General features: G+C 42.4%; 1 protein-coding gene and 1 non-coding gene across 2 annotated transcripts; one reads left to right on the forward strand and one right to left on the reverse strand.

Annotated features, from left to right (window-relative positions):
• Positions 1-12642: 12642 nt before the first annotated feature.
• Positions 12643-24171, reverse strand: POLE4 (DNA polymerase epsilon 4, accessory subunit). The gene is made up of 4 exons (NM_001101225.2): positions 23927-24171; positions 23264-23348; positions 22193-22234; positions 12643-12946 (listed from the first exon to the last, which is right to left on the reverse strand). The coding sequence occupies exons 1-4, from the start codon at positions 24134-24136 to the stop codon at positions 12933-12935; spliced, it is 351 nt and encodes a 116-aa protein (NP_001094695.1). The 5' UTR covers positions 24137-24171; the 3' UTR covers positions 12643-12932.
• LOC112448974 (U6 spliceosomal RNA) lies at positions 20622-20727 on the forward strand. The gene has a single exon (XR_003037423.1). It is a non-coding gene; the product is annotated as a U6 spliceosomal RNA (small nuclear RNA).
• Positions 24172-25976: the final 1805 nt, after the last annotated feature.

Consider the following 25976-nt stretch of genomic DNA (forward strand, 5'->3'; position numbering starts at 1 on the left):
GACTATTTAAACTTAAATTAACTAAATTAAACATTTAGTTCCTCAGCCACATTTCAACTGCTAGCCACATGTGGCTGTTGACTGTCATATTGTACACCACACATGTAGCACATTTCCATCATCATGGAAAGTTCTACTGGACAGTAATATACAGCTGGTAACCACAAAGAAATAAGATGGCAGGATCTTGGATTCCAATGACCCCTTAGAATAGAGCTTCCATGCTAGTCTACACCAGTTGAATTGTTGGAGGAGAAATAAACTTCTGCTTGACTTAAGCTAGTATATTTGGGAGGATATTTGTTATAGCAAATTAGCTTTTCCCCTAATACAGAAAACTAAGGGTGTCACTGCCAGGCAATTCAGCACAACAACCAGTGAGTGATGGGTCTTTCTTACTTGCCCCATGGTCTCTAATGCCTGGGGCTTCCCTGATAGCTCAGTTGGTAAAGAATCCACCTGCAATGCAGGAGGCCCCTGTTCAGTTCTTGGGTCAGGAAGATCCGCTGGAAAGGGATAGGCTACCCACTCCAGTATTCTTGGGCTTCCCTTGTGGCTCAGCTGGTAAAGAATCCGCTCACAATGCAGGATACCTGGGTTTGATCCCTGGGTTGGGAAGATCCCCTGGAGAAGGGAACAGCTGCCTGCTCCAGTATCCTAGCCTGGAGAATTCCATGGACTGTATAGTTCATGGGGTTACAAAGAGTCAGACACAACTGAGACTTTCACTTTCACTTTTTCACTTTTCCACTGCTAGAGACTGGACATTTGTGTTTGGATTATTTTAGATCTGGTTCATGATGCCCCACATCCTTCACCTGTGCAAATCACCTTCTCCTCCTTCTAAAATATCTCTCTCTCTTCCTGCACCTGTTGGATGTTGTCATTGTATCTGATACACTGAAATACTGAATATTCATCAGATCAGATCAGTCGCTCAGTCGTGTCCGACTCTTTGTGACCCCATGAATCGCAGCACACCAGGCCTCCCTGTCCATCACCAACTCCCAGAGTTCACTCAGACTCACATCCATCGAGTCAGTGATACCATCCAGCCATCTCATCCTCTGTCATCCCCTTCTCCTCTTGCCCCCAATCCCTCCCAGTATCAGAGTCTTTTCCAATGAGTCAACTCTTCGCATGAGGTGGCCAAAGTACTGGAGTTTCAGCTTTAGCATCATTCCTTCCAAAGAAATCCCAGGGCTGATCTCCTTTAGAATGGACTGGTTGGATCTCCTTGCAGTCCAAGGGACTCTCAAGAGTCTTCTCCAACACCACAGTTCAAAAGCATCAATTCTTCGGTGCTCAGCCTTCTTCACAGTCCAACTCTCACATCCATACATGACCACAGGAGAAACCATAGCCTTGACTAGACGAACCTTTGTTGGCAAAGTAAGGTCTCTGCTTTTCAATATGCTATCTAGGTTGGTCATAACTTTCCTTCCAAGGAGTAAGCATCTTTTAATTTCATGGCTGCAGTCACCATCTGCGGTGATTTTGGAGCCCAAAAAAATAAAGTCTGACACTGTTTCCACTGATTCCCCATCTATTTCCCATGAAGTGATGGGACCGGATGCCATGATCTTCGTTTTCTGAATGTTGAGCTTTAAGCCAACTTTTTCACTCTCCATTTTCACTTTCATCAAGAGGCTTTTTCGTTCCTCTTCACTTTCTGCCATAAGGGTGGTGTCATCTGCATATCTGAGGTTATTGATATTTCTCCCGGCAATCTTGATTCCAGCTTGTGTTTCTTCCAGTCCAGCGTTTCTCATGATGTACTCTGCATAGAAGTTAATTAAGCAGGGTGACAATATACAGCCTTGACGTACTCCTTTTCCTATTTGGAACCAGTCTGTTGTTCCATGTCTAGTTCTAACTGTTGCTTCCTGACCTGCATACAAATTTCTCAAGAGGCAGATCAGGTGGTCTGGTATTCCCATCTCTTTCAGAATTTTCCACAGTTTATTGTGATCCACACAGTCAAAGGCTTTGGCATAGTCAATAAAGCAGAAATAGAAGTCTATAAATATGGGCATAATGCAGCCTGTGAATTGTTCCAAATATGAGCAAAACTCCTCAGTTCTCTCCTGTATCATTTCCTATAGGAAATTTACTTCTAATGTGTGTGTATGTGTTCTGGTTGTATGTAATTTTGGAATACATCAGTAATCTACAATGTGGAATAACTCTTTCAAGGAGTATTGTTGTTGTTCAGTCACTCGGTCATGTCCGACTCTTTGTGACCCCATTGACTGCAGCATGCCAGGCCTCCTTGTCCTTCACCATCTCTGGGAGCTTGCTTAAACTCGTGTCCATCAAGTCAGTGATTCCATCCAAGCATCTCATCCTCTGTCATCCCCTCCTCTTCCTGCCTTCAGTCTTTCCCAGAATCAGGGTCTTTTCCAATGATTACTCTTCACATCAGATGGCCAAAATATTGGAGCTTCAGTTTCAGTCCTTCCAATGAATATTCGGGGTTGATTTCCTTTATAATTGACTGGTTTGATCTCCTTGCTGTCCAAGGGACTCTCAAGAGTCTTCTCCAGCACCACAATTCAAAGGCATCAGTTCTTCAACGCTCAGCCTTCTTTATTGTCCAACTCTCACAGTTTGTTGTGATCTATACAGTCAAAGTGGAGAAGGCAATGGCACCCCACTCCAGTACTCTTGCCTGGAAAATCCCATGGACGGAGGAGCCTGGTGGGCTGTAGTCCACTGGGTCGCTGAGAGTCAGATATGACTGAGCGACTTCACTTTCACTTTTCACTTTCATGCATTGGAGAAGGAAATGGCAACCCACTCCAGTGTTCTTGCCTGGAGAATCCCAGGGACGGGGGAGCCTGGTGGGCTGCCATCTATGGGGTCGAAGAAAGTTGGACATGACTGAAGCGACTTAGCAGCAGCAGCAGCATATAGTCAGGCTTTAGTGTAGTCAGTGAAGCAGAAGTAGATGTTGTTCTGGAATTCTCTAGTATTTCAAGGAGTGAAATACTCCCTATGCATAAGGCCACCACATCCTCTTGTTTCCCTATAATGATGCAACGGACAGACAACTCATATAGCTGGAAATGGCCCTATTCATTCATAAAGAGAAATCACTTTATGAATGGAAACAGACCAAATTCCCATGATTAGCGCCTTTTCTCCCTGGGGCAGAGCTACCTGGGAAGCCAAGTCAGCAAAAAATCAGTGCTTGGGGAATGTGAGCTCAGAACAAATGGAGACCATAATACAATTCCAGTGGTTGAAGGCACCCAAATAGGAAAGGCTATCATGTCTGGTCAATAGGACCACACACTCAGAGGCACTGGCTCAAGCCACCCTACCTGGTAGAGGATGGGCCCCACCAACATGTCCCTGGGACTCCTTCCTCATTCTCATGACTTAACAGTGCTCCCCACCAATTGATACATTCTTCTAGATATATTTGATCAGGTCTAGTTGAATCTGGGAGAAACTCAGCCTCTGAATTCAGCTTGACTTTGAGTTTCTGCTTTTTCAAAAGCAATCTTCCTATCCCATACTTCCAAATTCTTGAGAAAAGTACACCATAGCTCATATACTGAAGCATATTATTATAAGCAAAGGGCTTTCTTTGATTATGGGATTCTGATAAGAGCCTCACACTTGTTTCCTCTCAACTGTATGACATCTTAATAATAGGAACAATGCATTTCTGAGGTTCAGATAGCCTGCAGTGAAAGAGAAGTAAAAACTCTGAATAGTGTACTCAATTTATTGCTTGAAAAGAGTTCAGAAGGCTTCTGGGCAAGAATATAGAAAAAGTATGATTGTCACTTCTGAGAAAAATCAAGGGAAATTCCTAAAATTGTCACAGCTTTAAACCTGACTTGGCAGAAGAAAGTGTGTCCACCAAGAGATGGTATAAAGAGGGGTTGCCTTCACCAAAGGCTTGGGGAGCCAGTCTCCCTCTGCTGGTTATGGCCCAGGAATGTAGGAGCCTCTAAATTCATAGGCCACCTGCCAGATTTATGCCAGCATTTCAGGACCACTTACCATGACAATGGCTGCTTTATTAATGATGAATCAGTTCAATAGACATGATGATGGACCCATGCCCTGCCCTTAGGATTTATATTTTCCTGTAGACCAGAAGTCTGTGAATCAGTGCCAGGGAAAAAAATTACTTGGGGAATTTGTTTTTCAAAAAGAGAGGTTCTTGGAGCTCCAATATTGAGATTCTGATTCATTAGGTCCAGGGGGTGATATGATCCAGAAACCAATACTTTTAACAAAGGCCACAGATGAATTTGATACATAGTCAGGTTATGGAACTAACATTCAGATCAGTAATTTCCAAACTGAATTTCCATCAAGAAGCACAGAGCAGGGGCTGCTCACTCTTGTGACACACTTAAGGATACAGCCTTGGTTATGTTTAAGTCTTTTCACACCAACACTAACTATACCCATAAGCTCCAATTGAGAGAGTGCACTACAGTGTACATGAAAAGGGCCTTACCTAGGAAGAACCTCAAATTGACTCTAATACATTTATTTTACAGTCAACTGTTATTAGAAACAAGTCATTTGTGATCTATCAACACATCTATATCATAACTGAGAACAGCTGTTCCACAGTGGGTTTTGAAGACATAGTATCAGTCACCTCCTCTGGAGGCAATGAAAGTTTCCAGGGTAGAAATCCTCAAGGTCTGGGAGATGACTTCATCCTACCCACTTTCTCATGGAAATATGACTGGTGTGATTCTCTACCTAATATTAATGATGGTTATTTCTAGAGGGTGGAAAAATTTTTAAAGCTTTCATCTCTGTTTTTTATCATGATACAAATAAATCCTATATCCCCCAGGTGGGTGACCCACAAACTGGAAAATAATTACATTGCAGTTTCTCCCACAGGAGTGAGAGTTATGAGCCACACATTAGGCTCCAAGTCTGAGATTTGGCCCTGGGAAGAGGAGCCCCCAGAGCATTTGGCTTTGACGACCAGCAGGACTTTATCACAAGAATGCCACTGGACTGAGGGAAACATAAATGCCACTCTTGGAGGGCACACATAAGGTTCAGTGCCCACTGGGATCCAGGGGGAAAAGTTGTGACTTCACAGGGGCCTGGGCCAAACCTAGTTGCTGGTCTTGGAGGGTCACCTGGGAAGCAGGGGCAAGGGGCAGCTATGGCTCACTGTGGAGACAAGGACATTGGTGGCAGGGGCGCTGGGGAGTGCTCATTGGCATAAGCTGTCCTGGAGGCCACCATTTTGACAAGGTCAAATGCACCAACATTTGCATTATAGGGGTCCGAGAAAGAGAATGAGCAAATATTTGAAGAGATAATAGCTGAAAATTTCCCTAGTTGGGGAGAGAAAACAGTCACTGAAGTTTAGGAAGTGCAGAGCCCCATATAGGATACACCCAAGAAAGAACACACCAAGACAAATATTAATCAAATTGACAAAAATTAAAGACAAAGAGAAAAATATTAAAAGCAACAAGGGAAAGCAATACATAACATCAAAGGGAGTCTCCATAAGGTTATCAGCTAATTTTTCAGCAGAAATTCTACAGACCAGAAAGGAGTGGCAGGTATATTTAAAGTGATGAAAGGGAAAAACCTACAACCAAGAATGTTCTACCCAGCATAGCTCTCCTCCAGATTTGATAGAGAAATCAAAAGCTTTACAGACTAGAAAAGCTAAGAGAATTCAGCACTACCAAACCAGCTTTACAACAAATTCTACAGGAAATTTTCTAGATGGAAAAGAAAAGACCAAAACTAGAAACAGGGAAATTACAAATAGAAAAGCTCATCAGTAAAGGCAAACATACAGTAAAAATAGAAAAATCATCTGCACACAAATATTATATCAAAACCAATCATGAGGAGAGTACACATGCAGGGTATTGGAAATGTATAGGAAATAAGAGACCAGCAACTTAAACAGTCTTGTGTGTGTGTATGTGTGTGTGTATATATATATATATATATATATATATATATATGTATATATATGTAGACTGCTATATCAAAACCTCATGGAAACTGCAAATAAAAAATCCACAATAGATATACCCACAAAAAAGAAAAAGGAATCAAAACACAACACTAAAGAAGGTCATCAAACCACAAGAGAAAAGAACAAAAGAGGAAGGGAAGGAAAAAGACCTACAAAAACAAACTTAAAACAATTAACAAAATGGTAATAAGAACACACATATTGGTAATACATTGCTAATTACCTTAAATGTAAATGGATTAAATGCTCCACCCAAAAGACACAGATTGGCTGAATGGATACAAAAACAAGACCTGAATATATGCTGTCTACAAGAGAGCCACTTCAGATCTAGACTGTGATGGAATGGAAAAAGATATTCCATGCAAATGGAAATCAAAAGAAAGCTAGAGTAGCAATATCAGACAAAATAGCATATCATACAAAATAGATTTTAAAACAGTGTTACAATAGAGAAAGAAGGACATGCATAATGATTAAGGGTTCAATCCAAGAAGAAGATATAACGATTACAAATATATATATACCCAACATAGGAGCACCTTAATATAAAATGTAAATGCTAACAGCCATAAAGGGAGAAATCAACAGTAACACAATAATAATGGGGGCTTTAACAATCTACTTTCTTCAATGAACAGAGCATCCAAACAGAAAATTAATAGGGAAACAAAGCCCTTAAATGACACACTAGAATAGATGAAGCTATATTTATAGAGCATTCAATCCAAAAGCAGCAGAATACACTTTCTTCTCAAATGCACATAGAACGTTTTCCAGGATAGATCACATCTTGGGTCATAAATCAAGCCTCAGTAAATTTAAGAGAACTGAAATCCTATCAAGCATCTTTTCTGATCTTAACACTATCAGTTTAGAAATCAACAGGAAAAAAACTGTATGCGGTGTGTGCCAGATGTGCCAAGTCCATTCAGTTGCCTCTGACTCTTTAAAACCCTGTGGACTATAGCCTGCTAGGCTCCTCTGTTCATGGGATTCTCCATGTAAGAATACTGGAATGGGTTGCCATGCGCTCCTCCAGGGGATCCTCCCAACCAAGGGATCAAACCTGCATTTCTTATGTCTCCCAAATTGGCTAACAGGTCCTTGACCACTAGCACACCTGGGAAGCCAACAATATGCTACTAAACAACCAGTGGGTCACTGAAGAAATCAAAGAGCAAATAGAAAATACCTAGAGAAGAACAGAAAGAAAAACACAGCTATCCAAAACCCATGAGACACAGCAAAACCAATTCTAACAGGGAAGTTTATAGCAACCCAAGCACTAACAAGGTTGCATGCATGTAAGTCACTTCAGTCGTGTCCTACTCTGTGCAACCCCATGGACTGTACAGGCTCCTCTGTCCAAATACTGGAGTGGGTTGCCGTTTCCTTCTGGGGATCTTCCCGACCTAGGGATCAAACCCTGTCTCTTAGGACTCCTGCATTGGCAGGCAGGTTCTTTACCACTAGCGCCACCCGGGTAGCCCAACAAGGATGCAGAACAACGGAAATTCTCAAACACTGTTGGGATAAATGCACAGTGGTACTGGTACCATGGAAAACAGTTGAGCAGTTTCTTCCCAAGTGGTACTAGTGGTAAAGAATCTGCCTGCCAATGTAATAGACACAGGAAACACGGATTTGATCCCTGGGCTGGGAAAATTCCCTGGAGTAGGAAATAGCAACAAGCTCCAGTAGCCTTGCCTGAAAAATTCTATGGATGGTGGAGCCTGGTGGGCTACAAACCATGGAGCCACAAAGAGTCAGACGTGACTAAGTGACGGAGCACACACAGACACACATACACACACACTTTAGAAAATAGTTGAGCAGTTTCTTCAGAAAGTAAACATACGTTTACAGGAGGATCCTGCATTCCCACTCCTATGTATTTACCGGAGAGACGTGAAAAACCTGCATGCAAATATTTACAGCAACCTTTATTCATAATCACCAAAAACTGGCAAGTATCCTTCAACAGGGGAAGGGTAAACAAAACATGGTACATATATCCCATACAATGGAATGCTACAGTTTAAAAAAAAAAAAAAACTACTGATAAATGCAAAACAAACAAAAGTCAAGTGTATTATGCTAAATTTATGAAAGTGTCACTCATTCATGTCTGACTCTTTGCGACCCCAGGGACTATACAGTCCACAGAGTTCTCCAGGCCAGAATACTAGAGTGTAGCCTTTCCCTTCTCCAGGGGATCTTTCCAACCCCAGGCTTGAACCCAGGTCTCCCCCATTGCAGGCAGATTCTCTACCAGCTGAGCCACAAGGGAAGCCCAAATTAAGGAAACCAGACTCAAAATCTACCTACTGTATGATTCCATTTATGAAGGCAAACTGCAGGGGCAATAAATAGATCCGTGGTTGCCAGCAGCTGGAGCACTGTTTGGGTGGGAGAGGACCTTAAGAGACAGCATAAGGGAGTTTTTGTAGTGATGTAACTTTTCTAATCCTTGAGATGGTAATTACATGCCTTTATCAAAACTCATAAAACTATACACTAAGAGGGGTGAATTTTGCAGAAACAGAAAGGCAGTTCATAAAAGAAAAATATGTCATATGGAAGAAACTTTAGAATAGCCCACTCAACTGATAAGAGGGAAAACTCAGGAAGGGGAAGTGATTAACAGTTTTATCTAAGGTAGTAGGAATAGTGAGGTGAGGACCAAACTCTCCTGACCTGTCTAGGATCCTTTCCACTATAGCAATATTTTCCAATGTTGTTTTACTTTGATCCTTAGTAAGAAATACATCATTACCACAAATTTGGCAGCTTAAACCAATATTTACTTATTTATCTCACAGTTCTGCAGTTTAGAAGTCCAGCACACCGTGACCAGATTATCTGTTCAGGGTCTCACCAGGCTGGACTGGGCTTTATCTGGAAGCTCTAAGGGACTATCCACGTCCAAGACCAGACAAGTTACTGGCAGAATTCAGTTCAACACAGTTGTGGGACTGAGGTCATGTCCCTGCTGTCAGCCAGAGATCGTTCTTGGCTTCTGAAGGCTGCCGCATTCCTTGGCTCATGACGCTCTCCACCTTCAAAGCCAGCAGCAACAGACCATGTACTTTTCATGCTTTCACTCTTTCTGACACCCTCTCCTGCCACATCTCTAACTTTTACCCTTACCTAGGACAAAGCTTTGTTTTTAAAAGTTTGTGATTGCATTTGGCTGGCCAGATAATTCAGGATAATCTACTTTAAAGTCTGCTGATGAATGAAGTGAAGTGAAGTTGCTCAGTCGTGTCTGAGTCTTAGTGACCCCATGGACTGTAGCCTACCATGCTCCTCCATCCATGGGATTTTCCAGGCAAGAGTACTGGAATGGGTTCCCATTTCCTTCTCCAGAGGATCTTCCCAACCCAGGGATCAAACCTGGGTCTCCCACATTGTAGACAGTCGCTTTACCATCTGAGCCACCAGGGAAGTCTGCTGATTAGTAACCTTAACTACAACTGCGACATCCTTCTTGCCATGTAACATGCTCACAAGCATGACACCAGGGGCAAAGGCCACAGGGGCCAAAACTGTGCCCACCATATAGATTTTACACAGTGACCTAGTACACGCATATAAATGAGACGAAAATACTAACCTGTCATTCAGGTGAACACTCTGGTGTTTTTAGTAACAATAGCAACATACTACATTGATGTCATGTCCAATTAATGGGCTGCAACTTCTGTTTATGTTGAAAAAAGGCCTGCATTCCCTTTTTCATAATTTGTGAGATATCACTTGCTTTAATGCATGTCTTCTTGAACAACTCTTCATTATTCCTTGGAAAACGTTATACACCACACCTTTGAGGTAATGACGAGTTTTTAAGCACCACTGCTAAGGACTTGAACATTCATCTGCAGGTACTTATCCACTTGTTACATGCACAGTGGTGGTCCTGGTGTTTTCACAGCCATCCTGTGTGACAAGTTTTTGGAAAATATTTATTACAATGATCTTCAACTCACAGGCTCTGCTGCACAGAATGCGATTGAGAAGGCATGGAGGAGAGCTCGAGGTGGCGTCAACCGGGTTGGGGAGGGGAAGGTGGCCTCCTGGGATGACTTGGAGGCCTAGGGCTCGCTGACCGCTGGGCTGTGCCCAGCAATGGACAAAAGCCACTGGGATGGAGGTCCCAGGGGTGGGACCCAAAGGGCGGAGGGGCCCGAGGCCGACCTATAGACTCTGGCTCGGAGTCCAGGTCCCGAGAGAAATAAGAAAATGGTCTAACTCTGCAGGGACTTCCCCCTTGAACATACGGGCCCTGCATTCCCTTTTAAATTCCTATCTACAGTAATAAAATAGAAGGCCCATGTAAGGGCCTCAGGGGCCTGTGCAACCCCTAAAATTACATGCAAAGCTCTGGAACCAATCATAACAAAAACAGACAAACCCATGATGGGAATAGTCTACAAGATACCTCCCCAGTGCTACTGAAAGCTATCACAGTCATGAAGAGAGAACAGACTGAGAAACTGTCATGGACCAGGAGACTGGGGGACAGGACAAGTAAATGCAATGTACTGGATTGGATATTAGAATAGGAAAAGGATATTAATGGGAAAATTACAGAAATCCAATCCAAGAAGTCTGGACTTCAGTTAATAGTGATGTCAGTTTCTTAGTTTTGACAAATGTACCTGGCAGTGTAAGATGTTAGAAATGGGGAACTAGCTGAGTATACAAGAACTCTCTACTACCTATGCAGCTTTTCTGTAACATTACAGGATTAAGCATCTGTACATTTTTTAGGGAGCTTTAGACTTTGTACCTTTCATTCATGATCCAAAAATACTTAAGCTCCACTGTTCAAAGCTTCCTGCTTTTCTTAACCACTACTGTCTAAGTACTCTGCATCCTTCCTCCTATGACACCCACACCTTCCATCAAAACACAAAATTTACCCAGGGCCTGGGGAAGCAAAAAACAGGGGATTATTTTTTAATGGGTTCAGTTTCAGTATGGGAAGATGAAAAATGCTCTAGAGATGGATAATGGTGATTACAATGGGAATATACTTAATACCACAGAAGTATATACTTAAAAATCACTAAAAGGACACATTTTATGTTCTGTATATTTTACCACAATTTTTAAAAATAAAGGAATGGGTACTGATACATGCTATAAAACATTACAAAGATTATCTTAAGTGAAAGAAGCCAGACATAAAATACCACCTCTAATTCCCTTACCAATGTTCTAAAATTGACTATAGCAACAGTTGTATGTATCTGTGAATAAACTAAAATCTACTTAAATGTACACTTTAAATGGGTAAATTGTATAGTGGTTGTTTAGTCGCTAAGTCATGTTCGACTCTTTTGCAACTCTAGGGACTATAGCCTGCATCTGGTGGCTCAATGATGGTAAAGAATGAAACCTGCCAATGCAGGAAACAAGTTCAATCCCTGGGTGAGGAAGATCCCCTGGAGAAGGAAATGGCAACCCACACCAATATTCTTGCCTGGGAAATCCCATGGACAGAGGAGCCTGGTGGGCTAGAGTTGTACATGCCTTAGCAACTAAACAACAAAAGCTATTAAAATATTTTAACTGATTTTATATCTCAGTTCAGTTCAGTTGCTCAGTCATGTCCGATTCTTTGTGACCCCATGAATTTCAGCACACCAGGCCTCCCTGTCCATCACCAACTCCAGGAGTTCACTCAGACTCACGTCCATCGAGTCAGTGATGCCATCCAGCCATCTCATCCTCTGTCGTCCCCTTTTCCTCCTGCCCCCCAACCCATCCCAGCATCAGAGTCTTTTCCAATGAGTCAACTCTTCACATGAGGTGGCCCAAGTACTGGAGTTTCAGCTTTAGCATCATTCCTTCCAAAGAAATCCCAGGGCTGATCTCCTTCAGAATGGACTGATTGGATCTCCTTGCAGTCCAAGGGACTCTCAAGAGTCTTCTCCAACACCACAGTTCAAAAGCATCAATTCTTCGGTGCTCAGCTTTCTTTATAGTCCAACTCTCACATCCATACATGACCACTGGAAAAACCATAGCCTTGACTAGATGGACCTTTGTTGGCAAAGGAATGTCTCTGCTTTTCAATATGCTATCTAGGTTGGTCATAACTTTCCAAGGAGTAAGCATCTTTTAATTTCATGGCTGCAGTCACCATCTGCAGTGATTTTGGAGCCCCCAAAAATAGTCCAACACTGTTTCCCCATCTCTTTGCCATGAAGTGATGGGACCAAACACCATGATCTTAGTTTTCTGAATGTTGAGTTTAAGCCAACTCTTTTACTCTCTTCTTTCACGTTCATCAAGAGGCTCTTTAGTTCCTCTTCACTTTCTGCCATAAGGGTGGTGTCATTTGCATACCTGAGGTTATTGATATTTCTCTCAGCAATCTTGATTCCAGCTTGTGCTTCTTCTAGGATTACATTTATTTGACCTCTGAAGAACTTAAGTGACATCCCATAAATTCTGGAGTCACGTTTTTCTGATGTGCTAAAAAAAAAAAAAAAAAAAAAACAACGAACAAATAAATGAAAGACTGAGGTTTACAATGGCTACCAGGGAAGATCAGAAAGATCTGCGGCTAGGCATGGTGGCTCTCCAGTCATGAGGCAAGAATACAGACAAGATTATAAAACACACAAGGCTAAAGTTGATCAGAAACCTTTATTTGGTCCTTATCATATATTAACCAACCTACACAAACCATTTTCTATATTTCTACCACAAGCAGCTGCATCCAGGCCAGAAATGGAAGACCCAAGTAGTGGAAGACCTTGTAGATTAAAGCTAACAGGCTTGTTCAGGCTTAGGTGAATGTAGAACAGAAAAAATGTGTAAGTTCAACATTTCAAAGACTCTTCGTCAAAGCTGAGGCCTGCAGAGGGTCTAGCTGAAGGATGCAGGTACAGGCTCACAAAACTGTCCAGCTCAGCAATCAATCCAAAGTACCTAAAAACACAAAGAGCAATGTTTAAACCAAGGTACTTAAGAACTGGATGAATGTAGCAACACGGGCCAAGTGACAGATGCCTTGGTACTAGCAGTTCTTCTAAGACCAAAATATTAATCTTGAGAAATACCCATCCAAAAGATCCTTGGGGAAAAAACATGTCATTATGAGGGTGGGCAGTTGAGTCTAGACAATTCAAATTAGTGGTGGGAAAAGGGCTAAGAAGTTGTGTTACTTAATGAGCATCTGTGGAGACTACACAAGGGGGGAGTGATACAAAATAAGTAAGGTCTCTAAGTCGAGTTTATAATCTTTTGAGAACGATGATAAACAAAGTCAGCAGGCTCTCTTCTAAAGAACTAAATGCATTATCTGGGGAACTAGCGTAGCTTCTGAAAAATTCTAGCTTCCCACAGTCAAGCTTTCTGCAATTCTGGCCTCTGGAGGCCCCCGACGTAACATCTGGCCCCACCTCTACCCACACTAATATAAAACTGCAAGGCAAAAACCACCCTCCGTACAGACACATACACAAGTTCCAAAGAGCCTTCTCATCCCCGCACTCGACAACAGAAGAAAAATTACAAGGCGTTTGAAGAATGCCTGTCTAGTAAAAGGAAAGTAAAAAGAATAACTTGGGGAAAGAACATGTAAGGAAACAACAAACCAAAGAAGAAATACCTCCAATTGTTTAATAGCCTCTGCTTTTGATAATGGCAAGTTCCTGCTGAGATCAAACTGATGCAGAGGACTTAAAATATTTTTAAAAAGAAAATCCTTCAGGCATTAAACAGGCCTCATTAAAGGCAAATCCAAAACCTAGAGAAGGCAAGAACACAAAGAAAACCTGGCCTCCAAAACTGCTCTTACCTCAGGGGAATCCGCCAATCCGAAAGAGAGCCCAGAAACTGTGCTGTGATTTGACTGAGGCAATGAAGAGTCAAATATGAGAATGTGCCCAAGTGGAAAGGTTTGATAATTGCCCGCTCTTTAAAAGCTGGATTCCCAAAAGGCTACACCCTCAGAATAAGGCTGAACTAGAATTAAATCAGTCCCATCACAGACCTGACATCACAGATTATACCAACACAGTGATCAAGAAATCCTCAAGTCCTGGATTCAAGAAAAAGGTCCTGCACCGATACCTGCCTCTAGGTGCCTTGCAGAAACAAATAACAATCTTTGGAGAAAGGTTTCATTATAAAGGCCTCAAGTGATTATCCAACAAATAACTTTTTCAAATATCATGACCAAATATACCAAGGCATATAGGGAAAAAAGACCATGATACAGCAGCAACAGAAACAAAACCAGAAAAGCAAGCAAACCAGCCTTAAAGGGCTTTGAATATTAGCTTGGATATAAACAAGTGTACACACTGTGGGTAAGGAAATGAAAGACAAGCTTCAAACACCTGCAGCAAATACAAACAAAAAATGACAAAAGAGATTTGAAAAGTAATTGAACAGAATTCATAAAAACTAAAAACTACAAAAACAAGAACTGAAACTACTAACTCGAGAGAAAAAATTTAAAGAAGACAAGACCACTGAAGAGAGAATTATAAACTGTAAAGTCAGGAAAATTACACAGAATACATCATGGAGAGGCAAAATTATGGTTAACTTTTAGCATATGCTTAATGCAAATCCCAGAGAGAAAACAGAAAGAACAAGAGAAAGGAAAGAGAAGAGACTTCTCCAGGAGAGATGAAAGACCTCAATCCATAGATTTAAAAAGCCTAAGCAAACTTAGGAAATTATTCCTGGATACATTGGAGTGAAACTACAGAAAAATCAAAGACAGAGAACACCTTCAAAACCAGAAAAAAAAGGGCAAATTAGCTTCAAAAGAAGCAACAGAAGCCCCAAAAGACAAGAATGAGCACGTCAGCATGCTAAAACAAAGTTTCACCTAGAATTCTATATTCAGCAAAATATCTTTCAATAGCCAGAGCAGGTATGAAAAAAAAACTTTTAAAAAGGTACTTTTAGACCCCCCAAAATGCAAAAACAAAAAAGCAAAAGCAGGGTTTGCTATCACCAGACCCTTTATGGTTTACTTCAGAGAGAAAATGATCACAAATGGAGAAGAAATATAATGAGCAAAGACAGTATAAATACATGGATAAATTCATGTATCACTGCTGGTATAACATAGCAATAATAGTGCCTTATGTGAAGTGACAAAGACAAAACAGGTGACAATAACAGCATGAGTGCGGGATGTGGGACTTGTACACTGAGCTAATGGATTCTAAGATCCTATTTTTTTGAGGATAAAGGGAAAAGTATTAACATTCAGATCAGATCAGTCGCTCAGTCGTGTCCGACTCTTTGCAACCCCATGAATTACAGCACACCAGGCCTCCCTGTCCATCACCAACTCCCGGAGTTCACTCAGACTCACGTCCATCGAGTCAGTGATGCCATCCAGCCATCTCATCCTGTCGTCCCCTTCTCCTCCTGCCCCCAATCCCTCCCAGCATCAGAGTCTTTTCCAATGAGTCAACTCTTCGCATGAGGTGGCCAAAGTACTGGAGTTCCAGCTTTAGCATCATTCCTTCCAAAGAAATCCCAGGGCTGATCTCCTTTAGAATGGACTGGTTGGATCTCCTTGCAGTCCAAGGGACTCTCAAGAGTCTTCTCCAACACCATAGTTGAAAAGCATCAATTCTTCGGCACTCAGCCTTCTTCACAGTCCAACTCTCACATCCATACATGACCACTGGAAAAACCATAGCCTTGACCAGATGAACCTTTGTTGGCAAAGTAATGTCTCTGCTTTTCAATATGCTATCTAGGTTGGTCATAGCTTTCCTTCCAAGGAGTAAGCATCTTTTAATTTCATGGCTGCAGTCACCATCTGCAGTGATTTTGGAGCCCAAAAAAATAAAGTCTGACACTGTTTCCACTGTTTCCCCATCTATTTCCCATGAAGTGATGGGACCAGATGCCATGATCTTCGTTTTCTGAATGTTGAGCTTTAAGCCAACTTTTTCACTCTCCTCTTTCACTTTCATCAAGAGGCTTTTTCGTTCCTCTTCACTTTCTGCCATAAGGGTGGTATCATCTGCATATCTGAGGTTATTGATATTTCTCCCGGCAATCTTGATTCCAGCTTGTGTTTCTTCCAGTCCAGCATTTCTCATGATGTACTCTGCATATAAGTTAAATAAGCAGGGTGACAATATACAGCCTTGCCGTACTCCTTTTCCTATTTGGAACCAGTCTGTTGTTCCATGTCCAGTTCTAACTGTTGCTTCCTGACCCGCATACAAATTTCTCAAGAGGCAGATCAGGTGGTCTGGTATTCCCATCTCTTTCAGAATTTTCCACAGTTTATTGTGATCCACACAGTCAAAGGCTTTGGCATAGTCAATAAAGCAGAAGTAGATGTTTTTCTGGAACTCTCTTGCTTTTTCCATGATCCAGCGGATGTTGGCAATTTGATCTCTGGTTCCTCTGCCTTTTCTAAAACCAGCTTGAACATCAGGAAGTTCACGGTTCACATATTGCTGAAGCCTGGCTCGGAGAATTTTGAGCATTACTTTACTAGCGTGTGAGATGAGTGCAATTGTGCGGTAGTTTGAGCATTCTTTGGCATTGCCTTTCTTTGGGACTGGAATGAAAACTGACCTTTTCCAGTCCTGTGGCCACTGCTGAGTTTTCCAAATTTGCTGGCATATCGAGTGCTGCATTTTCACAGCATCATCTTTCAGGATTTGGAATAGCTCAACTGGAATTTCATCACCTCCACTAGCTTTGTTCGTAGTGATGCTTTCTAAGGCCCACTTAACTCCACATTCCAGGATGTCTGGCTCTAGGTTATTGATCACACCATCGTGATTATCTGGGTCGTGAAGATCTTTTTTGTATAGTTCTTCTGTGTATTCTTGCCATCTCTTCTTAATATCTTCTGCTTCTGTTAGGTCCATACCATTTCTGTCCTTAGTCGAGCCCATCTTTGCATGAAATGTTCCTTTGGTATCTCTGATTTTCTTGAAGAGATCTCTAGTCTTTCCCATTCTGTTGTTTTCCTCTATTTCTTTGCATTGATCGCTGAAGAAGGCTTTCTTATCTCTTCTTGCTATTCTTTGGAACTCTGCATTCAGATGTTTATATCTTTCCTTTTCTCCTTTGCTTTTTGCTTCTCTTCTTTTCACAGCTATTTGTAAGTGGGGGCTCTGATAAATTAAGGATGTATGTAGTAACTGATAGGATAACAAAAAGAGATTATAACTCCCAAAATAATAGAGAGAATGCTGAATAAATTATACTTAAAAGGCAAAAAACAGAAAAAACATAAAATAAGGACAAATAGAAAGCACAAAATAAGATGGTACATTTAACCCATATATATCATTAATTACAGTAAATTAAATGCTCCACTCAAAGACAAAGACTATAAGCCTGAGTATTTTTTAAACAATTCATATCATACACACCAAAAATACATCCACATGTAGAGAAATTCTCCCTGAAAACTAACTGGAGATTGGCAGAAAAATTCCTATACAATCAAAGCTGTAAGATCCCCAAAGAGTTAGGAAGGGAAGGGAAGAGGTCAGGTCAGGACCTGTACCCCAGAAGTAGATACAGAAGATAAGGCAGATCACACGATTTGGAGTGTCTCCCTGGGTACTGAGCAGTTTGAATCACAACAAGGGCACCCCAGTTCTGGGGCCTAACACAGGGAGGATGAGTCCTTCTTAGCTGGTTTGAAATCTATGGGGACTGACAATGTGGTTGTAAAAAAACCAAGACTCCACTCACGATGAAGTACACATACACTTGCTTACTCCCAAAATAAGGCAGAAGCAGCAGACTGGAACCGTGACTACCCAGTGCGGGCCCCAGCCCACGCCAAGTGCCTCCTCCAGCCCCACTTGCTCCAGAGTGCAGTTCCACGCTAGAGCAAACGCTGCCACAGCTGAGCAAAACACTCGGCCATGAGCGACAAAGCCAGCTTGGATCTGGCAGGGCATCTGAGGAGAACAAGGGAGCCAATTGCTGGTCACAGAGTGGCAAATCAGGAGTGATCTGGAGTTCTGACTGGTGCTGGGACCAGTGCACACACCCTAGTTCATGTCAAGCCCCCATTCTGGTCCTCTCGCCCCACAGGACAGCTCTCCACTAGGGCAAAGGCTGCCATTGCTGAGGAACGTGCACAACTGTAGAGGCCAGGGCAGGCTCAAGCCCAGCACAGCATCCCAACAAGGAAAGGGCACCCATTTGTAGCGTTCACAGCAGCAGGAGCTCACAAGCAGCCTATAGCTCCGACTGATGCCAGGACCACCCAACCACAGGCCCCAGCCTCCGCTAGGTGCCCAGTTTAGCACTTCTGGTTCCAGCACTGCACTCCTTTGGAGCAACAGTGCTGATGCCTGGAGGAAGAAAACACGCACTCAACGTGAACAGAACCAAGCTGGACCTTCCTCTAAGGGATTCTGCTCCAGCAATTTGGGACCTGACATCACTCATGACAGGGCAGTGTTGGCAACTGATGAGTGAAGAAGACCCAGGTCACACCTTCCTTTGGCTCTGGCCCCTCCATGTCCAGCCCCACCTTCTACTAAGGTGATAGCTGCCAGGACACTGAGGTAACATGTGACTTGTGTTCACTTAAAATACAACCCATCCAAGTCACTGAGCACACACAGACTATAGAGATGCTCCCAAATAAGCACTCCACTTCAAGACCAGGATGGGTAACTGTTTCACCTAATTTCACAGAGACAGAGAAATCTTAAGCAAAATGAAAAGAGGAATTTCTTTAAAAATGAAAGAACAAGGAAAAAAACCCTGAAGGAACAACTAATGAAACAAAAATAAATAATTTACCAGATAAAGAGTTCAAAGCATTAGTAATAAGAATGCTAACTGAACTAGGGAAAAGAATAGATGAACCATGAAAATTTTAACAAGGATACATTACAGACAACATTCCAAGACTGAATGAGGAAGAAAAAAAAAATCTGAATAGCTGGACCACCAGTAGTAAAACTGAACCAGTAATCAAAAAATATGCAGCAAACAAAATCCAGGACCAGACAGCTTCAGAGAAATTCTACCAAACATACAGCAAGAGCTTAATACCCATCTTTCTCAAACTATTCCAAAAACCTGAAGAAGGAAATACTCCCGAATTCATTCTACAGTAAGACCACCATTATTACCCTGATACCAAAATGAGACAAACTAAAAAAAAAAAAAAAATTACAGCCCAATACCACTGATGAATATCAACACAAATATTCTCAAAAAATATTAGAAAACCAAATCCAATAATATATTAAAAAGAATCATATGCCATGATCAAGTGGACTTTATTCCAGGATACAAGGACAGTTCAATATTCACATTAACAAAAGAAAAGATTAAAAACCACATGATCATTTTAATAGATGCAGGAAACGCATTTAACAAAATCCAACACTCTTTCATGATAAAAAGTCTCACCAATGTTGTTCATACCAAACTTGCAAAAATAAAACTCTGATAATACCAAGTATTGGTGAGAATGGGGAGCAACGAGAACTGTCATACACTCCTGGTAGAAATGCGAATCAGGTATACAGGATGTTTGACAGAATCCACACAAGAAAAAGATACATATTCTATGCTATATTCTTTCATAAGGGAAGGTTCTTAGAAAAGAATACATACACACAGACACACACAAACATATTTGCATAAAATACCCAGAAGATTACAAAAGAGATGAAAAACAGTGGCCTGAAAGGAGGGGACCTATATAAGAGATTAAAGGACAGAGAGGTTAAAGGAAGACTGTTCATAATGCTATTTTTCAACTTCTAAACTCAACCTATTAAGCACAGAAGATTTAATTATGATAAGGAAGTATGTTTTCAGCCTTGACACAAAGTTATAACTAGAAGTGAGCTAATAATGGGAAAGGAAGGTATAAGTGCACTAACATTCCTACCTTACAAAGTGAGTTGTCAACAAAAAATACATATTTTAGTATGTTACATAAATTGTAAAGGTAACAGAGGAACTAAAAATAATGATAAAACTGCCAAAAACAAAAAAGAGCGAAAGGATTGAGGGGGTAGTATAGGTTTACCAAAACTTCATTTATCATTGCTGGAAGTCAAAAGACAACATCTAGAGTTGATAAACCAACAACAAAGCATACTATTCAAAAATATAAGAAACCATCTGAAAAGCTAAAAACAGAAATAATGACAAGATGAGGGGCAGCAGCTACATTGCATTGTAAGTCATAAGGTAACTATCTGACTTTTAATCATGTATATATACTGACTCAATTAAAAAAAGAATTCCACTTAGAACATACACATCTAAGGACATAAGAACATTCACTTTTCCAAGTACAAAATAACATAATACTGACTAAATCCTAGGGGGCTAAAATGACCAGCCAAAGGGATTCAATTACTGAGATTACTGAATCCAAAGATGAAAATGAACATATCCACTACGTATTAAATGGCCATTTATTAAAAATCCAAGCCAAGCATCATCCACGGTAAAGGCTAAAGTGGAAAACTTCCTAAGTTTTCTACATTCCTACTCCTAGTACCCTCCAATTTATCATCCTGGCACCACAGGTTGGTACTCTTATGTCTTTAAGGCAAAAACTTAAATAAATTGCTCATCTCTTTGAAAAGATGGTAATTAAACAGAAGTGCTCACTTCAGCAGCACATTTACTAAAATTTAACAATACAGGGAAGATTAGCGTGGCCCCTGAGCAAGGACGACACACAAATTCATGACGCATTCCATATTTAAAAATAAAAACAAACAGCTAGTTAGGCTCCAAACATTTTTGACTGAGGAACTGACAGGATGTCAATCACAAGCAGGTGCCCACCTTAGGTAGACAGCCAACAAGTTATTTTTGAGATGAGTATCCAGAAAAGAGGCTTAAAAAAGATCTACAAATTAAGAGAATACTCAATAATCTAGGCTTAAAGCTAGCCATAGGAATGTATCTTAAAAGACACTTAAAATAATATATCCATACATTGAAAGCTACAGTTTTTGCAGTAGTCATGTATAGATGAGAGAGTTGGCCCATAAAGAAGGCTGAGTACCAATGAATTGATGCCTTCAAATTGTGGTGCTGAAGAAGACTCTTGAGAGTCCCTTGGACAGCAAGGAGATCAAATCAGTTAATCTTAAAGAAAATCAACCCTGAATACTCATCGGAAGCACTAATGCTGAAGCTCCAATACTCTGGCCATCTGAAATGAAAAGCCAACTCACTGGAAAAGATCCTGAGGCTGGAAAGACTGAAGCCAACAGGAGAAGGGGGAGACAGAGGATGAGATGGTTAGATAGCATCACCAATTCAATGGACATGAATTTGAGCAAACTCCAGAAGTGGAGGACAGAGGAGCCTGACATGCTATAGTACCTGGGGTCGCAAAGAGGTAGACATGACTTAGTGACTTAGTAATGACAACAACCAAAAGGGCCAGAGACTAGGCTGAGTACAGTTGCAGAACGAAGGGGTGTAAAAAAAAATTAAATAAATAAAAACACTGAAATAATTCAAAAAAGATTTCTGAAAGTGATAAGGCTTCAGGGAGGTAGACAGAACATCCTCGAACGGTAAAGGTGTGAATGAACTGAAGGTACACAGCTTTCACAAAGCTCTTCAATCAGAACACATGCAGGAAATAGTGAGTGGATCAAATTCAGGAATTAAGTAGGAGTGAGAGCTCTAAGAAAAGTTAGCTAAAATGAGGAATTTCAAATATTTTCTATTTCTATGAGATTTAGAAAACAGGAGTTAACCTGAAATTCCTAAGGAAAAAATAACACAGGCCAGAACAGTATCTCACAGCAACAAAATAATTACACAGATTGCTGAAGAATAAACAAGAACAAGAAATAACCCTTTAAATCTTGGCAATCATTTCTGATCTCCAGCATTATGATGAGGGGTAAGATTTATATCTAAGGAGGGCAATCAAAGTAAGAATCAAACTTCTGAATCTACCTAACTCCACTGGGTTCTTCACAGTCCCTCCCATTTTCTATGGTTAAGCAGTTTTCAGGAGGAAATTCTAATTATTCAAGGGAATTTGAATTAGAATTTGTTTTTCCTATCTTAAATAGGAAACAGGGAGAAAAAGTATTTCTACATGAAGAAAGAAGAACCAGGCCATTCGTTTTATAAGGTTTTGAACTCAGATCGTTAGCACAGGAAAGACAGATGGAAATGATTACCTACTGACGGAGAACTCACCTTCCAGAAAAGCAAATTCATCCACAGCTTCTATTGCATTATCTGAAACACAAAGTAAAGGGACATCTGACTGACTTCGGTCATTTGGGCATCAATCTCTTACAAAAGCACAACCCACACAGAGACCGGCATGAGGCTTTATGCAAGGAGGGAATTTATAAAATTTGCCCCTTGCTACCTTGAAATCCGAATCTACTTCACCATCAAATCCTACACATCAGCTATCTCTCTACAAGAGTAAGAAAAGGGACTTCCCTGGCCATCCAGTGGTTAATTAAGACTCTGGGCCCCAATGCAAGGGGCAAGGGTTTGATCCCCAGTCAGGGAACTAAAATTTTTTAAAAAAGAGAGTAAGAAAATAAGAAAAGCCTGGGTAAATACTGTTCATGGAGGGAAACATCTTTGCTCTGAAAGTTATCAGAGAAGAGTTTGGCTATGTAGCAGGGCAAGTGAGATTATGGTATATGAGTTTACACACGTTTCTAGTGTTACTAGCTACAAGGCAGAGTAAAAAATCGAACATCTACGTGAAAAAAAAAAGTCATGCCTGGTACAACATGGCAGAAGGTATAAAGGGATCTAGTCAGCTTTGGCAATACCTAGACTCCTTCAGAGAAGGCACTGGTGACCCACTCCAGTACTCTTGCCTGGAAAATCCCATGGACGGAGGAGCCTGGTAGGCTGCAGTCCATGGGGTCGCTAAGACTTTCATGCACTGGAGAAGGAAATGGCAACCCACTCTAGTGTTCTTGCCTGGAGAATCCCAGGGACGGAGGAACCTGGTGGGCTACAGTCTATGGGGTCGCACAGAGTCGGACACGACTGACGCGACATAGAAGCAGCAGCAGCAGACTCCTTTGGTTCTCTGTCCCAGCACCTCTCCAGCCAATTAAAAAAGGAGGGTTTTCTGGCACTGTGGCAGCCCAACGGAAAACATCATGGGAAAAGACTCGGGGCACCTCTCATCCTATAATGATGCCATCTCGACTGGCATAAGGGAAAGCCTCGACGGGCCCAGCCCAGCCCTCCCTTGTCTGCCTCCAGATCCAAGATACAACAGTGACACTCTACCCAAATCTCTCCGCTGAAGAGTTTTCCTCTTCCCTTGTTGAGCACAACAGTAGGCATCTTTTGCAATGGTTTCCACAAACAGTTCCTGTAAAGAAAATAAGCAGGAAAAAAAAAACTGAAAAAGTTATAATAAACGAAAATTTGAAAACAAAACAAAGAAAACAGAGAACTGTATCCATGAGTTCCAGTACGATTCGTGTGCGTGCTTCTTTGGTGGGGGTGGGGGCGGGGGTGAAAGGGAGGTTCTCAGGGAAGCCGAAAGTTTTCCTGGACTTGATGAAGGTCTACTCCCCTTCCCCCTCCCGCAATTGCTCAAGATGCATCCACCCCACTCACTCGAGACTCCTACAAGTTCTGTTAGACTAGAGATGCAAGTTAGGCCCTCTTGAAGAGGTAGGTGTGGTAGCAAACCAGTACAACTACCGTATCTGTATGTGATCCTTTTTCTGTCTTCCCTTCCTATACTCACCATCTCAGAATCCGCCCTAGCACCTTTCTCACCTCCCAGGCCTCAGAACACCCCGCCCTACGCTCCTGGTGCTCCCCAAACCAGGACCAAAGGATTGCTAAGCCCCGCCCTTCGGAAGAGCCCCGAGCCCCACCCGCCGCCACGCACCGCGGGCCCCCCCACCCCATCCCCGCCCCATTGTGCCCAAGCCGCACCGCGGCGCGTGCCAGAATGAAGATGGCTTCCTGTCCCGCGAGAGTCACGTCGGGGTCCGCCTTCACCAAGGCCTTGACTCGCGCCAGAGGCAGCCTCGAGAGACGAGCTCCGGGCGCACTCGTCGGGGCTGGGGGCTGCGGAGTGGCCGCGTCCCCACCGGTGCCCTCCTCCTCCCGGGCAGCCCCGCTTCCAGGCGCCGCCGCCGCCATCCCGGCTCGGAGCGTCCTGCGCGCGGCCGCCAACTGTGTGCGCGCGGGCGGCGCCGGCCCCTTTCCCGCGCGCGCTGGAAGCCACACCCTCTACGGACGCGTGACTCCGCCCCTCACGCGGCCGAGCGCTGCAGCGAGTTCTAGACACCTGTCGAGTCTTACTGCACAAGTCACATCTTCTGAGGTCTGGGGCTCTCTCTTACTGTGTCTGATGACACTCACGCGCCATCTTGCCTCCTCTGAGAAACTTGATTGTAAAAGTAAATACAGCAGTAATAAAAATATATAGGAGAAACTTGAACAAGTTTATATGCTACTGGAGGAGACTAAAATAGAAGCAATAAAAATGTGGGAGGGAAAAGTGATGGACGGTATTTTAACAATTCTTCCCACTTTCTGTGATAAAACGTCATCTGTATGAGTCCAATTAGGAGAAAGAAACCACACAGAATTTGAACAGTAAAGTTTAAAAATTCGTAACTACAATAGGGGATTGACTATTAAGGTGCAAAGAGAACTGTAAAGAACAGAGGCATTACATGTATGCTTCCAAGCCGAGGTAGAAAACCCAAGGATGAAATGAACATGAAAGAGCACCCCATCCCACCAGAGCTGCGATCAAGGTCTTGTTGCGGAGGACGCAGCCATGACTCCCTGAGCCACAAAGTCACTTAAGTGCCCCGTGACTGGATTCATGGGCAATTCACCTTCTGGGGTGCTTCGGAAACATGCCTAAGGAGAGGTGCTGCCCACTGCTGGCCACTGTGCACTACAAAAACCTGTTCTCAAAAAAGCACACTGGGACCAAGAAATATTCCCTTTTGTCCTCCAATGCACGCTACTGATATAGCATAAAATCATAATCATGTGGCTGAAGAGAAACCTTCCGACATCGCTGGCAAGCAATGAAGGTGGATCTGGTACTAAGAAGCAATCGGTTGATAATGGCACACCAGTTCAGTCACACAGTCATGTCCGACTCTTGGTGACCCCATGTACTGCAGCATGCCAGGCCTCCCTGTCCATCACCAGCTCCCAGAGCTTGCTCAAACTCATGTCCATCGAGTCAGTGATGCCATCCAACCATCTGATCCTCTGTCCTCCCCTTCTCCTCCTGCCTTCAGTCTTTCCCAGCAGCAGGGTCTGTTCCTATGAGTCACTTCTTTGCATCAGGTGGCCAAAGTATTGGAGCTTCATTTTCAGCATCAGTCCCTCCAATGAATATTCAGGACTGATTTCCTTCAGAATGGACTGGTTGGATCTCCTTGCAGTCCAAGGGACTCTCAAGAGTCTTCTCCAACACCACAGTTTAAAAGCATCAATTCTTGGGTGCTCCGTCTTATTTATGATCCAGTTCCCACATCTGTATATGACACACCAACCCGAGTTAAATAGAATCTTATGTCTATTCTGCACTGACACTGATGCAGCTGTGTGCAGATTGAGAGAACAACAACATCAACAACAAAAACTGACTGGTCATACAAGTCTTATGGTCAGTCTTAAGTGAAAATCAGAGCAGCCAGCAATCCCACCACATTCTGCTCACTTGCCTACTCACCAGATGAGTATTTGACACCTTCTCTTTACTCCTCAAACATATCACCCCTTCTCAATCCCTTGACTCTCTCTGCTGATGACCTCGGTTGCTATTTCACAGAGAAAATAGAAGCACTGAGGTTGGAGCTTCTGCCCACTCTCATCACCACACCTACTCACCAAACAGTGAACAAACGTGAAGTCGCTCAGTCGTGTCCGACTCTTTGTGACCCCATGGACTGTAGCCTACCAGGCTCCTCTGTCCATGGGATTTTCCAGGCAATAGTACTGGAATGGATTG

This window comes from Bos taurus, chromosome 11, assembly GCF_002263795.3.
Source record: "Bos taurus isolate L1 Dominette 01449 registration number 42190680 breed Hereford chromosome 11, ARS-UCD2.0, whole genome shotgun sequence".
Classification (NCBI taxonomy): domain Eukaryota; kingdom Metazoa; phylum Chordata; class Mammalia; order Artiodactyla; family Bovidae; genus Bos; species Bos taurus.

What these genes read in the sequence shown, in the direction of transcription:
- POLE4 (NM_001101225.2), bottom strand. Translation starts at nt 24,136, where the DNA reads ATGGCGGCGGCGGCGCCTGGAAGCGGGGCTGCCCGGGAGGAGGAGGGC. An exon ending in TCATTCTGGCACGCGCCGCG is followed by an intron (nt 23,349 to 23,926) that starts GTGCGGCTTGGG and finishes TTTTCTTTACAG; the next exon opens with GAACTGTTTGTGGAAACCAT. An exon ending in TCTTCAGCGGAGAGATTTGG is followed by an intron (nt 22,235 to 23,263) that starts GTAGAGTGTCAC and finishes TTTGTGTTTCAG; the next exon opens with ATAATGCAATAGAAGCTGTG.